A 19,961-nucleotide genomic window follows, 5' to 3' on the forward strand; every position below is an offset into this window, starting at 1 on the left:
AATCTTTATTTCACCAGCAACCAAAAAGCTACTAATAAATTAGGTAATTCCTATTCCACATTCATTCAAAGTGCAAGCCTTCTGTAAATCAAACCTAACACATTTTGGACAAGTTGCATCCTACCAAAAAGTGTCTTGATCATAATGCCAGTAGTGAAGTTGGCACATTTAGAAGAAAAAAAAAAAAAAAAAAGAAGCAGATGAAACAGGATGACATTCACCTCTGATTAAGATCCTCATTGATTTCTAGGTGACATAAATCATTTGGCAAACTATTAAAAGCGACTTCATTTGTCCAAGTCTGCCAATATCTGATAAGCAGCCAATCCTTCCATTTTAATGAACATACTGATAATAAATGTCCAGGGACCAAGAGAATAGGATTTAAAATGTTCTAGCCCATCCCTGTCATTATTATTCTTACTGCCTCATGCTGCTAAAAGAGCTGGAGCAGCAACCAGTTGGCTGTAATTTGGCGCTTCCAGAGGTCCAGTGATCAAGTCTTTTGCTCCAGATAAACCAGACGGATCAGTTGTCATCACCAGGCACTCTCATCCTCCCAGTTCAGGTCATCTCCATCTCCCCAGCCATCTGTTTCCATCTTTGAGAGAAAACGGAAAAAAAGTAAAGCATGAACAATCAGAGGTAAGTTTGTAAATGGAAAGAAACTCTTGGAAGCCTATTCAATCATTTAGAGCAGTGGTTCTCAAAGTTGGATACTTGAGGGGGTTCCTGGGGGTCCCCAGCAAAAGGTGGAATAATTTATTTTCACTTTAATTCCAATAGGTAAAATAATGGCAGAATGTATGGCTACCTTGGTATTGATCTTCCAAAGACTTTCTGTAATAAAGCATCTACAAGCAAAAATCTTATCAGATGGGGGTCCATGATCGAATTTGTGTCACGACAGAAAAGGTTCATTACATACATTAGGGTTTTTGGCTCGTATAACAATTCAAAGTGCTTCCAACAGTAAGCACTTTTATACTAAACGGATGTACATTCAGACAAAGGGGTGCTCTTCCTGACTAAACAAACGAGGGAATATCTATTTAATGCAGTGCTTCCCCACAAGGGGTTGCATGATTAATACTGGGGTAGCGAATAAGATGAAAGTAGAATTCCACTATGCAAATTATGATCCTGGATTTGTTCTTGAATCTCCAATATCAGAATAAAACAGAGGAGAGAAAAATTTGCAATTTGATTCACAACTTATAAACATGCACCCTATGGTGAGCGGTTGCAGCGGACATTGCTTCATATTTAGAGATCACGATGAAAAAAAGCTTTGGAACCTAATATTAAAAGAAATATTCTATCTTTCCTTATGTTGTATTTAAATACTTAAAGTCTGTTTAAAGTATTCAGGCACATTAATTTGCCCTTCTTCCACCTTCAAAACCAGATCCCATCAAAATCCCAGAGAACAAAATCTGAAAATGTCGCCCTTCATAACACCACACACACTCACCTCTGTCAGGTTGGCAGCTGCGAACTTGGCAGTGAGTGTTATGGTATCGATGGATGAGTCAACCTGCAGAGATTTATTGTTTACTGAGGACAATGCAGACAGTCCCGCATCGCTCACACTTTCTTCCAGTGGCAGCAGAGCTGGAGAAGACATCTTGATGTCCGGCACCATGTCAGCAAACAAATCCAGCTCTGGGTCCTGCTCTACCTTTTTCTTCACCTTAATTGTGAACTCCTCCCCTAAACCTCCTATCCCACCATTCTTTTGTGGCACTGTAGGTTTGGGGTTCGGGTCAAATGGACTGTGTGATTTCTCAGAGTCCCTCTCCTCTTGAGCCCAGCCATTGTCCCATGAGGAAGTGATCCTGCTCTGTGTGGATTGTCGCAATGTTGAGGTCAGCTTTAGGGGTTTAGAGGACCCCAATCTCAGTGCTTCAGGAGCATGTTTTACAGGTGACGTAGTACTGCCCCCTCTGGGTGGTGTGAGTATAGCTGGGTCTGATAAAGGAGCAGTAGGGGAAAGATCTGAGGTAGGTTCAGTGTCCTCAAAGTCGTCCCACGGCTCCTCCTCCATGTTCTGGTGTGAGTGTGGCTGTCTGCTTCTGCCTGGATCTATTCTTTCTGACGCCTGAATGTGGATCTGGACTGACTGTCCACCTCTGTTCTCGCTTTCTTCGGGGTCGCTCCAGTCAGGCCAGTCTTCCACGGGGCCTTCTAGTCTGTCTGGCTGCTCTGGGCTGTATGACAGTGGCTCCATCTCATTGTCCTGATGAAGGCTGTTCAAAGGAAGAGTCATCTGTCTACTCACATCTGAAACACACAAGAGAGAAAGCAGATGGAGCTTCAGGCACAATAATTCCAAACTGTTAATTAAAATAAGTAGTATGAAGGGTGGTGTCCTACCTGATTTTGGTGCCAGGGGGTAGCTTTTTGGCGTCTCCCTACTACCTGCTAAACTATTCATATTACCCAGGACCAAGCCTTCAGTCCCTGACGGTCTGGGGAATAAATTCAGGATTTTGGAAGGCTGGGCCAACTGAGGCGGGGAAACTCCAACAATATGGACAGGTGAAGCTAAAAAAAAAAAAAAATAGAGATTGTTGAGAAGTGACTAAATGTTGCCTTTAAAAAAAAAAAAAAAAAAACTTTCCCCATTCCATGAATTATGTGCCGAGTCTGCAGATCTTTTGCAACGACACACTTTACTACTTTTTATTTTTAAATACTTTTTTTTAATGCTTGGCTACTCAAGAGCATCTTGGTTATACAGTTGTTGTTAATGGCAAGTGTGATGTTCAATTTTTCAAATCCAGATTTTCTAGTTTGGACCAGCCCACTGGGAAAACCTGTTCCTTGAAGCAGTGAGGCGATCAATAAGACATCATTTGGCAGACGTAAACATTGTTACAATACGCCGATCCCAATGCTCTGTGCTTCCTCATGCTTTCAAATTATCCAAAATACTGCTGTAAGGGTTCTTCCTGCAGCTATATTAGTTTGACCATTAGTTTGACTACAGCATGGTTTGATCATTATATTGCTGAACATTTGCATAAACTTACTTGAGTTACAACTTCTATGATTTTCTGTTTACTACTGACAACTATTCTTAATAGCTTTTTTGATAAGTTGCAGGATCATAGAGCTTAGACTAGTAGGCTTCTATTCTAGTTCACCAATTTAAAATACCTAGACCAGCTGGGAAACAAATGTATTTCTTGCCACCTCAACAGCTGCCTCTGAACAAAACATCTGGCCAAAAACCTCAATGCATAAAACAGTAGCAAAGTTTTTGTAAAAACAACAGTAAAGTGTACACATTGCATATCAATATGTGCTGTGGCACAGTAAAATTCTGAGGAAGCATGACTGTATGAAGCTGAAATGTTTGTATTATATACAATATAATGTATCTACATACAGTTATTGCTATTCAAAGCATTATTGATACATCATCTTCCATTGTTATTGTCATTATTAGGACAGGGTTGCTTACTTTCAGGCGTGACCTCTGTAGACTTGGTGAAGTTGGGTGTGGTGCGTTTAAAGACCTTGGTTCTCTCTCCTCCAACCACCACTTGAGCTCCTAGCAAAGGCACCAACACTGCCAGGCTCTGCAGCGTCATGGCAACCAGAGAATCATTGGTGTCTCTCATTCCTAACAAAACCTGTAGCCACAGACAAACAAAGATATTATGTAACTAGAAGAGAATACTGACATTTATGTCCACCCAGCCCTTATTCACTTTTGCTTCCAGGTTGTATGCTAAACTGATCTAATCTCCTCCAGGCTCTAGCTCTTTAAGTAGTGTTCACACATGAGTAGTATCGATCCTCTCATCCAAGGAAAAAAGTGAATAATTTCCCAAAATGTCAAACTATTCCTTTAAAGTTAACTAAAATGTTCACCATTGATATCATAGTCAATGTTGTGCTACATTGTCAACATTTTGCCAACACTCCACCTGAGGCAGGATCTGGCTTTTGAGCTCATCGTGGGAGAAGAACTCAGCATAGATGTGGATGTGACCCAGTAGCACGACCCGCACGTGTTCCTCGTTGACCTTGAAGAGCTTGAGAAGCTGAGGAATCACATGTTTACGGTAAAGGGTCACAGACAGCAGGCATTCTTCACTGCTACCACCACCACTGGAATCTGTCAACACAAATTAGATAAAAAGCAACATCCAATTTCAGTTTTACACATCTTTCTCTTATTAGTTATTATTAGCAGATAGAGTCTAATAAAATGCCATCTTACCCTGCTTTGGCCTTAGAAGATGAGGAAGGAAGCTTTTGACAGCCATGGGTTCTGCAAAAACGAGAGAGTTGAGGAGTTTGGGAACAAGGCGTGCAGCTATCAGCTCTTCAGGGAGACTCTGGACCCGGTCTAAAAGAAACCTAAACAAAAAACCACAACCAGCATGTTAAGGGATCCTTGTCAAAATGAGGTCTAGTTAAAATGATGCATTATTTATTCAAAGGAATGTATGGGACACACTATATCAACTCCCCAATCGTAGTCATCCTCAACTGACAATGTTACACAATTGCATGAAAACAGGAAATTCTAAGAGACTTATATATAACTAAATGTCTAAAAGTGTGGATTACCTTGGTGAACAATATGATACTATATGATAACATGACACGCTATGTTTTGCATGAACACAATGCACATACAACAAAAGAGCACACTGAATAATTAGAAAAACGAAGAACAGCATATTGTTTCTCACTTGAAGAATTCATTCTTTTCTTCTTCCGTCTTCAACGTCAGGCTCTTGAGAAAATTCATCACTTCCAGGAAGTCATTCCTATTCATCGAAAAACACAGTTTGAAAATAAATAATTTTCAGTATGTTCTGGTGACAACAACAGTAAACATGATTACACAAACCTGAAAAAGTCATGAGTCAGCAGGGAGCTGAGTGGAGGTCGAGACAAGGGGTCAGAGTTCAGCAGGCCTGCCTGCAGGGTCTTCTTCAGGCTGTCAGACAGCTCCTGCGACACTGGAAACAATGAAGGAAAGAGAGGTGTGAACAAGTGTATGAGAAGGTACACCAATCAGCCATAACATTAAAACAGGTACCTGGTTTTAATGTTGTGGCTGATTGGTGTATATACAGGCAAAATTTGACAAGATGCAAGATAAGGTTTAAGGTCACAAGTTCATCTCTACTCACCATAGCCATTCAGGAGAGGGATAAGGGTCTCCACCATCGTTCCAAAAGAGTAACAGTCCCGAGAGTGAGCGTTTTTATCCTGAAGCATTTTAAAGTCCTCAACCTATGAACAACATGTTTCATGAGTAATGAAAACACAAGGGGAACTGATTCCATTTTTCCACCATTACTTTTTATCTGCCTACCTGCTCTTCTGGAGGAATACAGCTCGCCTCTCTCACATTCTGAATGCTTGTGAGAAACTGAGGAGATCAAGAAAACCAAAACATAAAACTGATATACGGGAAACTGAATATTTTTTAGGAAACAAAAAAGAAAAAAGAAAAAAAAGGATTCTTCGTAATAGATTTGTTTTAATTCTACCTCTTACCTCTGGAGTTGCTTCAGAGAACTTGCAGACAGTCTCCATCCCTCCCAGTTTCCAATGACCATCTTCACTGACATAGACAGATGAAATGCAGACATTGTTGTGGCTTGATTTGCCCTGGTGGAACAAGAAGATAGGTTAGGAGCCACACCAGATTGCTTATGACCAGAAACACGAAACAACAAACCTCAGCAGTCACTTTCAATAACTTTTATTCATGTTCATCTTTATTCGTGTTAAACCTGCTGGGTCGTCCAGCACCCACAGCAACTCTTTCATGCTTCTTTTTGCTCACCCTCTCGTGCAAAAAGACAAGTGCCTGCAGGAGGTCATAGATGCCTGCGCAGATTTCCTCTGGGGAGAGGCTGTCCAGCAGCAGCTCCAGGGGCTGCACACGTTCTGTCACTAGGTGGATGCCACCGTCCTGCACTGAGCAGGACAGGAAACGTAGCAGACAAGGGTGCCTCAAGGTCTTCAGGTGCTGCAGGAAATTAAAGCATTCATTTATTTCTCATTCAAAAATAAAGGTGAATGTCAGACAACTGGTGGAGAATCTACAAGTAGGAACTGATTATGCAGCTTCAGTGACAAAATCACTAATTTGCAACTTGAATCAAAAACAGACTGCTGGCAATGTAAAGCATAAAGCCATATTTTGGTGACTTTCTTCCTATACTGATGCAAAATGCTTTACCTGTATGAGGGAGTTCAACTTCTTTGTTTGCAATGTAATGTTAAGATGTTCCTTTCTGATAAATATTGCTTCACTACTGCAGCGGTATTCTGGTGTCCATTTGGAGTGGGCACTTGTATGTGTAAGACAAATCTACTACTACAACAACCACCACTACCACTACTACTACTACTACTACTACTACTACTACAACTACTACTGTAACACAGCTCCGGCCAGTGTGATATGGTAACAGGAGGAGGCTTCAGCCTTACTACCTTGGCAGCTTTGTTGACTTTGTCTTCATTGCCACGCTTGTGAACAAACACAGAAGCGGGCTTTCCATCCTGGAGCACCGCCGAGTACATAGTGAGTCCGGAGGGCAAGGTGAGGAGCGGTTTCTCCAGGATGCAGCTCCTCACCGCGCTGCTCTCCGCACCCATGGCCGCGCTCGTTCCCCGACCTGTAGGGTAATTTGAGGGGAGACAGGGGGACGTGAAACACGGCCAACCACGACATGTTGCAGTGCGAGGTTGTAAGCTCTTACACACACAGTTATAAGCTCTAGCTTTATCAATGAATACCTGTTTAACTGGACTGGACGTACCACCGCTTTGTGGCAAGTTAGCTGCAGCTGGTGTTGGTTGCCTTGCTGGCTAACCTCGGTGCTACGTTAGCCACCTGGTCATTGCTATCCTTGTCGCTCGCCCTTTCGCCTCCAAACAGTCATGCCAATCGCGATGTGGCACAAAATGTTTTTTTTTTTAACAAAATTATCAAACTGTTGTTAACAAAATTGCACAAGTTTATTCCTATTCACTGCTCGTCAAATCAACTATGCTAACGTGGAGCAAAAGCTGCGCTGTAAACACGGACCTTTCCGGTAAAAGACGAAACCACAGAACAGGGGACAGCATTACTTTAAAAAAGGCTAGAAGTGGACCATTGAAGCTGATTTTCTCATAGTTTTGGGAAAATACCATTACAGAGTGCTAGTTTCATAACACGTAAACATAAGATTTTACATTAATCTGCGTCATTTTACATTTTAAATTCTTATAAAACCAAATAGACCCCTGCTTTAAATCTAATGGTTGCAACCAGAGTGGTGCGAGACGACGCAGGTAAGGCTATGTGCGCGCTGAGGTGATTGTCATATGGTGACTGAAATGAAAATAGAAACTGTTGGAATCAGGCTAAGTAAACTTCCCGACAGCCTGTGCTGCCTGGGTGTTAGTAAATGTGAGTGTATGGTCCTTGTGTTGGGGTGACCAGTGTGACAGGGAGCTGTTAAAAAGCCCTACATTAAAAACCAAACCAGATGACACTTTTACCACTTTGCCCTGAAATTCATCTGGTGATTAAAGGGACAGTTCTTCAAATTCTGCAGTGGCAAAGAATTATATTTATTCCAATATGTAAACACCAGTGCAATATTACAGTTGAAAGCATGGTTGGATTACTGAATAGGCCCACCAGGCACAGGCTTAGGAGCCCAAAGAGACAGAGGGTCCCTGGCATGTCACACTTCACTTCACAGGAAGGGGCTTCATATGAAGGCTTGTTTTGAGTGTTTTTTGCATCATTGAACAAATGGTATAAACACTGTTTATCTTATGGAATTTTCTATTCTATTACATTAGTGTCATTTATCTATTATTGGTAAATGAGGTTGAGTTTCATGGCATGTGGTGGCACTCATGGCCACATGCCACATAGAAATGTAAAATATACAAAAGTGCATTTCAACTTTAAATGTTATATTTCGTATGTGTGTGTAGCCTGTCTAGGCTAGCCTACTGTATATTAATGAAGTAAACCATAACAACATTAATAAAAGCTATATTGATATTGATAATTAATTAGGCCTAGTGAATCAGTGCACTGAAATTTCAAGTTAAAGTTACATATATATTACATATACTGTATGAAAACAGTATGAAATATCAAAGAAATTATATATATATGAAATGCTGAACATGTTTTATCAGAAAGTGGTGGCCAGTGTACTCTTTTATGCAGCATAAAAGACAGCAGCATGTCCGACATGAACACATAGAGACTGGACAAGCTGGTAAAAAAGGCTGGGTCTGTGCTTGGCAGGAGTCTGGACTCACTCAGAACTGTTGTGGAGAGACACATGTAATGTAAGATGGAGGCCATCTTGGGCAATACCAAACCAACATCTCCACAACATTCTGTCAGGACAGAGAAGCAGCTACAGAAGCAAACGTCTCATCAGAACAGAGAGGTTCAGGAGATCCTTTGTTCCCACTGCCATCAGACTATACAACACCTCAGCCAAATGATGTGGACTAATCTAATTATTATTCTTTATTTATATAAACTTATTATTAATCTTATCAGCAATGAACTAATGGACCCATGAATTTCCCCAAGGGGATTATATATATATATATATATATATATATATATATATAGCATTTCTTTGCCTTTGAAAAGTACTACACTAACTGAGCACAAAACACAGCTGTTATCTCAACTGGTATCTCACTTAAGAAATCGCTCTTGGTTTCCTGTTCACCAGGAAACCGCTACATCTCATATTAAATATGGAAATGTTTTGATTCAGTAACAAAGAAACACCAACCATTTTCAGAGGAAGTGACGGTTTTGACAAGATGAGAAATAACCTTAGTAACTAACCAGCAGCAAAAAAAACCACACTCACTCAAGCTTTGTGTTGAGTGAGTTTTGTGCTGAGATCAGGAACCAGCATGGATGAGCTTGGTAAGACAACTTTTTATCAGTCTGTGTTTTACACTGTTGATTGTGTGAAATGGATCAGGGGGCAGACAGTGTTGTTAATTTGATCCTGCCAGTGCAATGTGCCACAATTTACAACTGACTCAGAAACTAGAAGTGAAATGAAGAAGTGATTATGGAATAAGATCAGAGTGCCTTACGTGTTCTGTGACTCTAATACAGTACACTCTAAGAGAAGTATTTACTGCACTTGGTGATACAGTGATGTAAGTAATTTAATTTGATTTAATAAGTAATGAAAGTAATGTCCTTCTTGTTACATGCTATCTCTTACTTTGGTTTTTCATTTAATTACTGACATTTTATCCAGGACTCTTAAAACTCTGATCTGAACAGATTATCAAGGCAAAATAAAGCTTAAACAAATTACAACAGATAAAAGATAGGACTCTATTGGTAATCTAAACTTATAACTTGTGTCTTACAAGAAATAAAACAATTTGTTTTAATTTCAAGATTCTGTAAAAGTATTTTTTTCTGAGATGTGAAGACTCAGAGAAGAAGAACCTGATTAGATTTGCAAAGACAAACGTGCTAAAAGTTAATAATTTTCCCTGTTCTTTTCAGCAGCCATGTTGTCTGCTTCCCCAGACACCCAAATACTTCAATATCTTCCTATTTTCTTATATGTGTGGGTTTACATTGTGAGGAGACTCGAATCTGGGTTTACATTTGTGAGTGTTACAACATTATTTCAAGTTTCACTTCTGCACCACGATGTTGCACCATCACTTCCTGAGGAAGCTGACTTGCATGAAGCAACCTCAAACCTTGATCTGTATATTAAGGCGCACTCTGTATCAGTTCACAGGAAATATTTCACTGCACTGTGTTACACATGCTCTGGTTAAGCAATAAACACCTAAAGAGAACACTGTGTTTTATTGGTTGTGTGAATACTGTACTGTATATGTCCGGATGAGTATTTATGTTCATATGTGTGGTTGCAAGATTTATGGCCTATGTCCTCCCACAGATTTGCTGTTGGAAGAGCTTGCCCTGAATCCAGCAGGTTCAGAGAGCGTCAATGAAAACAGGGGGAATGATACAGCTGATGGAGAGGTGAAGAAAAAACCACAATAATTTAATTTCAATCAACCAGTTGACAAGATAACATCTGCAGAAACAATGTTTTTCAGCAAATTAGATGATGACATTTATTTGTAATCTTAGCACATCAATCACTGAAACTCCAGTACATTTTGATTGCATGTCCGCAGGTACCAGGCGCAAGCTATGCTGGACTTATCAAGAATGAAAAAAGCTCAGTCTGCTCAAATGTCTACAGGTGAACCACACCCTGATCGACATTATCACTGAGTAAACAGCATAGAGGAAACAGAGGATACCGGAAATTAATATATTAATTAATATTTTGTGGTTGTTTTTTCACTTTTAAACCACATTAATACACACAAAGATCTTACTGCCTTATGTCTACTTTGAACTTTAATACCAGGACTATTTTTACTAGAATATTTCACAGATCTCATGTAAGAGCAGATTTAAAAATTGACTAGTTCTGTATGGTCTTTGTAGATTTTTGTCATTACTACTGTTTCAAGGGTTTTCTTAAAATTATAAAACCACATTACACAATGTTAAAAACATCATCAAGTACCTTGGGTTATGCTCAGAGACAGTTCAGTTGGGCAATACATACTGTCACAAATGTACCATTAATATGAATTAACAGTAGTCCTGTCTAATCTGCCTCTGGCTGGGATTTAGTGATCTGCCAGCTCCTGTGGCAGCTTCTTTGGAGCCTGACTCACCCACTAAGGAGCTGGACTCCATCTTGCAAGACCTGATGTGTCTGGGAGAGGGAGAAGAGGTCAGTACACTTTAAGTGCATGTCAAATGTTTCAAACATGAGTGAAGTGAACCAGGTTTAACAGCAGAGGGCAGTATTGTACTAATCTCAACATTGCACAGTCTCATGTAATATAATTTCAGTATAGGAGGTTCTTAAGCACTGACCCTTTTTTTCATATACCAGCTAAAAACAATAGATGTCTGTGTTTATTTGTATCATTTTTTAGATTCCATCGTCTTCAACGACCCCGCCACCACTTATACAAAAGCAGTCCATGAAAAGGAAAACAGAAGGTGGACAACAGGAGAACAAGGAGAGCAGCGGCAGCACGGCAGGTTCAGATACGAAGGCCTCGACCACGAGCAAGAAAACAGATGCTATAGATGACTTGCTCGGAGGGCTGAGCTTTGACTTGGAGAAGATTGGCGTACGCACCACGGCCAAGGGCCACTGTGCTTCCTGCAACAAATGCATTGTGGGAAAGGTACAGTAAGTCACATTAACAAATGGGCAAGCATTTTAAATACATGTATTGTAGATTTAGAAATCCGCGTAACAGAAAAGGATGTTTTTTTTTTGTTTTTTTTACATATCTTTCTTACAGGACAAAAAAAAAAAGAGAATTTAGCATTATTGTGTCAAATTGTGGCAATTTAGACAACATGCTGCTTGTTCTGTCATTTACTTTTGTTTTTCATCTCTGTTCTCCAGATGATCACAGCACTGGGTGAAGTGTGGCACCCTGAACACTTTGTGTGTGTGGTCTGTAAGACTGAGCTGGGCACCACAGGCTTCTTTGAGAGAGAGGGGCGACCGTACTGTGACAAAGACTACCATCACCTCTTTTCTCCTCGTTGTGCTTATTGCAAGGGGCCCATTGTGCAGGTGGGAAAGGAGCCATTCATTTACAATCATATCACGCTTATAGAGAGACAGAACAAAGATCTCTTATACCTAAATGCCTCACCAATTAAACTTCAGCTCTCCCTTTGTGTTTGGATTCATACACTAATTTGTTCTGTCATATATTACATCCATTAGTTTACACAATAATCCTTTGAAGACTGGATGATGACATACAGTAGTATGTAGTTAATTTTTCTAAAAGTATCCCACATGTCATCTTAATAAGTAAAACACAAAACCATATTGGGGTTCTGCAGACTGAGGTTTCCAAATGATGCAGACCAAGTCATTAATCAGAAACTAATACAGCTTCTCCTGTGATTCACTTTATGTGTTTTACAATCCGCATTTTTGTGCTTCCTGACATCTGAACATGTGAGATGAGAAAAACCATACTAATCCTCAAAGGAAGTAAAAGCATGATGTAATATTTCTATATCTGGCTGGTTTACCAGAACATTCTGACAGCCCTGGACCAGACCTGGCACCCCGAGCACTTCTTCTGTACACACTGTGGAGGGCTGTTTGGATCAGAAGGTGACAGGCTTGTGCATTAATTTCTCTCCACTGGAAAACCACAACTTCAACAAAATTTGCAAATGATTTAATGGTAACTTGCAATGTCTCCTACGTATCTTATACTTGTCCTAGGATTCCTAGAGAAGGATGGAAAGCCATATTGTTGCAAGGACTTCTACCACCTCTTTGCTCCAAAGTGCTCAGGCTGTGGGGAGTCAGTGAGGGAGAACTACCTGACTGCAGCCAATGGCACCTGGCATCCAGAGTGCTTCGTCTGCGCAGTGAGCCTCTTACCTCAGACCACACACACTGCTCTGGCTCGCACACAAGCCCGAGTATAAATGAGAAAGATACCCACACATTTGCTTTATTTGCAACATTTCGACCACAAGGCTGATGAAAACCGTATGCCTGATGAATACGATGCGGTTGAAATGATGCAAATAAATCAAGGAAACCATATTCCTCAGTGTGGGTATCTTTTACATTCTCTTCTAACCCACTTGTATTCAGCATCTGGTCAAAAATGTTTCAGTGTGCAGCCTGTCTTCTGCTTTACTTACATCAGATGCTCTGAGTAGATACAGTATGTTCTGATATTAGGCAGCAACTTCAACTTAGTATTTTAAAGTACCTAAAAAGTTATTCTTGCAGAAATACATTGCACATAAATCTGAACATGAAATACATAAAAATACACTGTTCTTATAAGCTACCGCTCAAAATTACAATTAACAGCATCACATAAAATATGGAATAAATATGAAATACATCCACCTAATTGTTACCGCAGTTATATGTCTCACCATTAGTCACCATTCTGTCTGTTAGCCTAAATCTATCTCCAGAGGGCAGGAAGTCAAACTCTCCACAAAGAAGTGGACACTCCAAAGTGGCCGAGCCTTTCTAATCAACCCCCTGCTTAAAATAAATGAGCATGTTCATACAGTCTAGCCCTTCTTGGTCACTCTCACTGAGCTGTGCTGCAGCCTTGTCTTGGCAATAGCAGAACCATACCATGAAATGTTTAAATATGATTACTCTTCTCAACCATACTTAAACCAGTAGGGTTTAGAAGAGAGTCATTAGCTTCCTACAAACCCCAAATGAGTTGAGGTTCCTCTGGAAGTAGAGTTGCTGCAGACTGCAATGGTATTCTCATCAAATGTCATAGTTTTTAGTGCTGTTATGTTTTGAGAAACAGTTGTCACCGACACTGAACAAAACAGGCCCTTAATTCTCACAGGCGACATTTTGATTTGTTGGACATGCTGGCCCACTGTCATGGCCTACTGGCTCATATGAATGGAACAGAGCCACCACTAATGTTAAGAGTTACACCTGTTCTTTTGCTGCCTTGACAAGTCAAGATGTCTGCCAAGAGAGATTTCTGTAACCATATGCAGCTTCACTTCTGTACAGATCCATTTAGTTTATATTCTAGCATTCATTAACAGATTGTTAACAGAAACACAGATTTAATTCTCTTATAGCTTTCCTTTAGTTACATAAAAAAAAGGCCATGTCAGTAATTTTGCAGCACTGTCATTAGATTATATAGCTATACTTTACATTACAGATGACCATTTTGCAGAGCATACCAGAGGATACGTTCCTTGTTAAATATGTTCACTAATTACCCACTCCAATTTTCATACAGTACTAAAGCCATGGTGTGCTTTGGAAAATAACCAACAGTAATATTGGTGTGCATGTGGCGAAATCATGAAAAATCACTGGTTTGGTCCTTTAAAAGCAAACTTCCTCTCCAAATTTGACACTATTATCCTTCCTTCTCTGTTACCGTCTCTAACCTTTTTTTTTTTTTTTAATCCTCCCTCCTGTCTTCCAACTTTTCCCACATCGTCTTTTCCCCATCTTCCTCCTCTGTCTCGATATGCAGGACTGTCTGAAGCCCTTCACTGATGGCTGTTTCATGGAGTTGGAAGGTCGACCCCTCTGCTCGGTGCACTTCCACTCCAGGCAGGGCACTCTGTGCGGCCACTGTAGTGAGCCCATCACGGGCCGCTGCATCTCTGCTCTCGATCGCAAGTTTCACCCCGAGCACTTCATGTGTGCGTTCTGTCTGCGGCAGCTCAGCCAAGGCATCTTCAAGGAGCAGAACGGGAAGCCGTACTGCTCGGCTTGCTTTAACAAACTCTTTGTGTGAGACATGAAGGACATAATGAACAAAAGATGCAACGGAAAAACAAATGAAATACTGCAGCACTGCCACTGTTGAGTTTATAATATCCTTGTCCATAGTATGAATGATATATCTAAATGACTATATTCAACTCTTACAGTACATTACATATCTGATCTGTTTTTACTTTGGTACAGATGAGCAATAAACCTTTCACTTTTTCAGTACATCATGGCCAAAGGTCAGCCGTCACTGTGATCTCTCAAAACACATTTTTGGACATAACTCACAAAATCATATGTTAATTTTGACACAATTTAACACAAATGTCTAATAGGTTACTTCACTTCATTGAGTGATGACCTTTTATATCCAAAGGGGGAAGTTGACCATATTTCCTGCAACTTTGCTGGTTGGCTGAAGCATACAATTGCAAGGCGGTAGGCGGTGCAAGTTATGAATATTGTCATGTGAAGTCCATTGCAGACTGTCCTATCACTTTGCCATCTGTACTGTGGCTGCAGACTGAAGTCGCTGATCTACTAGCTTAAACCTGGGCTGAAAAAGGTAAAGCCAGTGAGATAGCTCTTCAAGAAGGCCTAGGGCAATGATTTTTGGTTCCACCCAGTATTAATCAAAATGCGATTGGTTAATTCACCTGCCACTCTCTAAACAAACACATGCAACTATGGGGGCTTCAGGCCTTCTGTTTCGGTTATGAAGTCCTAACTAAAGTGTGAGCCAGCTATCCTTTTCTCTGCCTAGAGATAAAAACATCAACCAAAAAAAAGAAAAATCTGATTAGATAACTCTATGTTCATAGTTTTAGGACAGTAACCCTTTCATTTCTGAAGCAAAGATGAAGCTAAGATTTAAAAAAAAAAGCTGATATGTTTTACCTCCTCTGAAGGGATAGAAGGCCCTGACAGTTCACCACTGGATCCAGAAATGATGGATTACACAATTAAAAGCGTGTAATAAGGAATGTGATGTCAGTTACTAATAGATATGTAAAAATATCAATGGAAAATGCTGCCATTGTAACATAATTAATGACATGGTTGTAAAACACAAGGAAAATACCTATTTCCCATGAGAAAAATACTGAAGAAACGTTTTACATATGTGAACTTTGGAAGGGTCTAAAAGGTGTGTTGCTGACACTTGGTCTAGATTTTATGGGATTTCATACATCATGATCACATAAAATTTATAAACGGAGAAAGAAAAACACAGAGGTGCAGGTTTAATCCGTGGTTTCCATTAAGCTATCCTCGGTTTGCTGTAAGACTTGGCAGAGCAGGGATACTCTGGCAGTAAGGAGCAGTTTGTCAAGGGGCTTGTCTATGTGGCCTGATAGCTTGTATTGGCATGGAGCTGGACTGGCATGGCATTGGACGTGCCAACCTGAGTCTCTTCTTACTCTGACTGACCATTTGGCCCCTTGCATGCAGTGGATCCAGACAACCTCTGGATTCTCCACACAGGGTCCTTTATAGCAGCCTGTGGAAGATTAATGGAGGTGGTGAGGTGAACAAAGGTGGTTTCAGAGGTGAAGAGTTCCTTCGCATCGCAGCACCTCTTCAGCAGCTTACTCTGACTGTTGAGGGATGAATCAACCACAAAGTGCTGTAATGCTTTAGAGAAAAATTATTTTTGGTGATATACTGTACCTTACATGTCTGGGCAGGTTTTGTTGTTGCCTGCCATTATTTTGTTCACTCCCACTTGAAAACTAATAGTGTGGATGATATGTAAGGGTGAGATACTTGTAGCACAGTCCAGTTCACTTCCATTAGGAGAAAATGTTTTATCTGTGCAAATGTTTGTATTGTTGTCAGTTCTGCAGAATCTCATCATAACAAAATCTGTGTTTTACACCAATACATATTACAATTTTCAAACTGCACAAATTGCAAGAAGCTCTTAAATCCAACTCAAGCAGATGTATATGCATGACGCTACAGAATTCACAGTTCCCTTCATCCCTGCATACATGTTCCCCTTTTCTTGTTTTATGTGTCTGATTTTGCAGAAAGATCAAATCTCTCCCAAACCTTTTCTCAGTATTCATCTCTGTAGGAATAAGTTCAGTGTTCTTGCCAAAGTCAAAATGTATCTTATCAAACAGTATCTTATCATCAGATGAACACTGGCTACTTTTTGTTGGCCCTGTTGGCAGCTTTCCTCAGCTTTTCTTCAAGCCACTTAGACTTGCTATGTGAAGTTAGTGTGTAAGTGAGAACGGAGGTGGCCATTAATCACGCTGTCATCGCTGTCAGACAAGGCCTTTCATGGTCTCTACAGAATATGGACCTTGCATCATGGAACGAGTGTGAATGTATCGCGTTCAGTCAAGATCCAAGATCGTAAGTGTTTAATGATCTGAGGGCCTTGTGCCCAAATTCCTACTGAACTCAAAGACATACTGTAATATTAAATGTTAGATATGTTTAAACACGCATGAGAGATTTGCATTTTGTGTTCTGAGATACAAGAGGAAGTGAACTTTCCAGCATGAACCATTCACAGAACAACGACTTGGATGTGATCTGACACTTTGGCATGTTACACAGCTGTAAAATTCCACATCATCACGTGGCTTGAGGACTGATATGTTCATTCTAGTATTCTTTTTTTTTTTCTTTCTGCACCATTCACTGTCACAACTGTATGCTATTACGAGTGGACTTAGCTGCCAAAACTGTCTTATGAGTGGGAATACTTGGTTAATACTGTCTTTCCTATATGGCATCAAAGAGCCATAAACTAGCGGCTATAGTTTAAATTTAGATTTGTTAAAAATCTCAGACACACTCACCCTAGCTGTCTAGTGTAGGCCTATTTACTGAAATACAGACAACACCAGAGCTATACAAAGCCTTAAACAGAAAAGTAAAAAACAAAATTATGATCCATGGAAAGACATTCTGGCATTCACTGAAAAAATATGAGTGTTATCATATGGCTGGGTGAATGGGGAGGAAAAGCGTTCTCTGGCACGTAGTAAAAATGAGAAAACATGAAATGTGAGCGGGGGTCTTTTTAAAAGGGTGGCGAATAAAGGGCCGTCTGTGGAAAGCAGAGAGAGTGTAACTCAGGTGACATTTACAGCAGTGAAACAGAGTACGAACAGTCTGGGAGCGCACTGGGCCATGAGATGGCAGCTAGAGCTCAATGGGGGAGGGAAAGGGAGTGAGGAGTATATTGGGACATAATGGATACTGGTGCTGAGGGAGGCAGGGTGAGGAGGGCAGCGGTTGAGGAGTGTAGTTGCAAGAGTTACCCCTGCGTGACACTGAAACCCAACACTTACGTTCCTCTCCTGTAAAATGGCTGTGTCTGTTAGGCCACCCCTGATTGGGACGGTGGGGCGGCCTGTCCGGAGCCGTACAGCCCCACTGTGGGTCACACCTGGCTGGCCCTGCCCTGCCCTGTAAACCCAGCAGCTCACATCTGCATTGAACCCATAACTGTCAGATAGGTCTTATGTACAGACGGACTCATTAATCAGTACATTTACTTACACACAGACACATTGAAATGCCAGCTGGAGACAACTCCAGCTGCAAATCAGTCCTGACAATGTGAGATCACAGCTCTGGTAGGTGCAATAAAACGTGGATGGATCAGATTACTGTAACATCATTACTAGGCATTTCCAAGCATGTACTAATGAACTTAACAGGTCACTGCGTCTGTTAGGGATATAAGTGAATGCAGATACATTACTCTGAAACAAATCACATTTACTTATCACTTTAACTTAACAATATATGACTGACTTGGTGAATTTGTGACAGAATTTGGAGATGATATGTACTCATCATTTTTCACAGTTTGATCACTTGACATAGGAGTCAGGACAAATCTGGTGTAAAAAACTTGAAAAATCCATTCAAAGTCCATTTAAATTAGCTGAATGACTATATTAGTGGTAATATTTGATTTTATTTTGATGTAACAGCCAGTGATTTTGCCTTTTTTTTGACACTTCTGTACTTTTTTTTGCCATATGGGAAATATTGTTGATGTCAGTAATTACTGATATTTCCAAGTCAGAATAAAAACTAGGAGGCTAATGTAAACAATTTCTCTGACTCTGGTGCTCCTAATTATAGAACCCAGCATTAACACCTGTCATTTCCAGTGGCCATCTTTATGTGTGATTAAAGATTATTTGAGGATAATGGTAAGTTCATTGTCATGACTCTATTAACAGCTGTAAGTGCTTCAGTGTGACTGTGGGAAATGATTCATTTGAACATGTTTGCTGAATGTCTTAGCTACGTTATGACCCGTAGAAAAACTGTCATCATAAAACTAAACAGCAGAGGCGAGACCAGAAGTTCGCTGTGACTTGAAAAACCAGAACATTAAAACACTATGTGAAGAACTAAAGTCATCTGAGCTGGGAGGATCTCATGCATCCATCATTATTGGCTAAACATGTACATGCAAATTGCAGTGCTGGGCAATGCCTGTATGAAATAGAAGTGTTTCTGTGTGAGAGTTCAAATTAATGTGTTTTTAACAGCAAAGGAAAAGTGACAATTTCAACACCTCAGAAATTACTTCCACACAGAGAGAAGTTGAGCTGGTGGCTCCACTTTTGGGTGTGTTTGTCTTGGCGTTCTGCTGATGCTGAGTGCAGGTATCACACCTGATTCATGACTGGCCGCTCTGTCCAAAAGGAACCTCTTGTTGTCCTTGGCCGAACACTGAGTGCTGCTTGCTATCTCACACTCTCTCACACACACCAGTAGGCATATGAATGCGCACACGCAGCAATGCACGCACGCATGCACACACACACACACACACACACACACACTACAACACACAACAAACTTGTAAATACTATTTATGGATTTTCTATTTATGCTGTCATGGGTTAAGTCACAGTTACACAGTTACACGTACAAGCACAAAAACACATGAATACAAATAGCTTCACACACACACGTACAAATACGCACACATCAACACTAATCACTTCAAACACACGCATACTGTCTGTGAGTTTGGTCAACATGATCACACACACACACACGCAGATGCAAAACACATGCACACATAAAAATATAAATGCTATTTATGAGTTTGGTCTATGTCTCTTTTTACATATCTCTCTCTCTCTCTCTCTCTCTCTCTCACACACACACACACACACACACGCTCACACACACACACACACAGACACACACACACACACACACACACACACACACACACACACACACACACACACACACACACACACACACACACACACACACACACACACACACACACACACACACACACACACACACACACACCACCACCAAGAAAAATATGCTCTTCTTGGGTTTGGTTGCAACAAAGCATATCTGTGTGAGCATCACTGCCTTCTCTTTGTGCTCGCTGATCCTTAACCAAGTGAACTTAGGGTCTCCAGTTTTATCGGTTAAATGGAGTCAGCTCCCGAGGGGGACGCTATGGGAGGTTCAACTTCAAAACACTTCGTCTCCTGTTCGTCCACTGCACGTCTTTGTCTCATCTCCCTTACATCTCCTGCCAAGTCTCTCGGTTGGACCTCTGTGCAC

The 19,961-nt window shown here is 40.6% G+C and overlaps 2 protein-coding genes across 3 annotated transcripts; one reads left to right on the plus strand and one right to left on the minus strand.

The window, feature by feature from the left end:
- Positions 1-159: 159 nt before the first annotated feature.
- scyl3 (SCY1-like, kinase-like 3) lies at positions 160-7,090 on the minus strand. Of its 2 annotated transcripts, none has more exons than XM_056378307.1 (14): positions 6,807-7,090; positions 6,478-6,662; positions 5,822-6,007; positions 5,530-5,643; positions 5,345-5,401; positions 5,160-5,262; positions 4,874-4,985; positions 4,713-4,790; positions 4,235-4,374; positions 3,939-4,129; positions 3,470-3,641; positions 2,377-2,547; positions 1,475-2,283; positions 160-601 (listed from the first exon to the last, which is right to left on the minus strand). In XM_056378307.1, the coding sequence occupies exons 2-14, from the start codon at positions 6,640-6,642 to the stop codon at positions 539-541; spliced, it is 2,361 nt and encodes a 786-aa protein (XP_056234282.1). In that variant the 5' UTR covers positions 6,643-6,662; positions 6,807-7,090; the 3' UTR covers positions 160-538. The 2 variants fall into 2 exon arrangements, with proteins under 2 accessions (XP_056234282.1, XP_056234281.1); XM_056378306.1 differs by having other exon boundaries at positions 6,784-7,090.
- Positions 7,091-8,761: 1,671 nt separating this feature from the next.
- On the plus strand, positions 8,762-15,157 carry lpxn (leupaxin). Its single transcript, XM_056378309.1, has 9 exons — positions 8,762-8,950; positions 9,963-10,048; positions 10,207-10,274; positions 10,718-10,820; positions 11,029-11,286; positions 11,514-11,687; positions 12,164-12,245; positions 12,360-12,508; positions 14,131-15,157. Exons 1-9 carry the CDS (start codon positions 8,938-8,940, stop codon positions 14,395-14,397), a joined length of 1,200 nt encoding a protein of 399 aa, XP_056234284.1. The 5' UTR covers positions 8,762-8,937; the 3' UTR covers positions 14,398-15,157.
- Positions 15,158-19,961: the final 4,804 nt, after the last annotated feature.

The sequence above is a fragment of the Seriola aureovittata genome, chromosome 6 (assembly GCF_021018895.1).
Source record: "Seriola aureovittata isolate HTS-2021-v1 ecotype China chromosome 6, ASM2101889v1, whole genome shotgun sequence".
NCBI lineage: Eukaryota > Metazoa > Chordata > Actinopteri > Carangiformes > Carangidae > Seriola > Seriola aureovittata.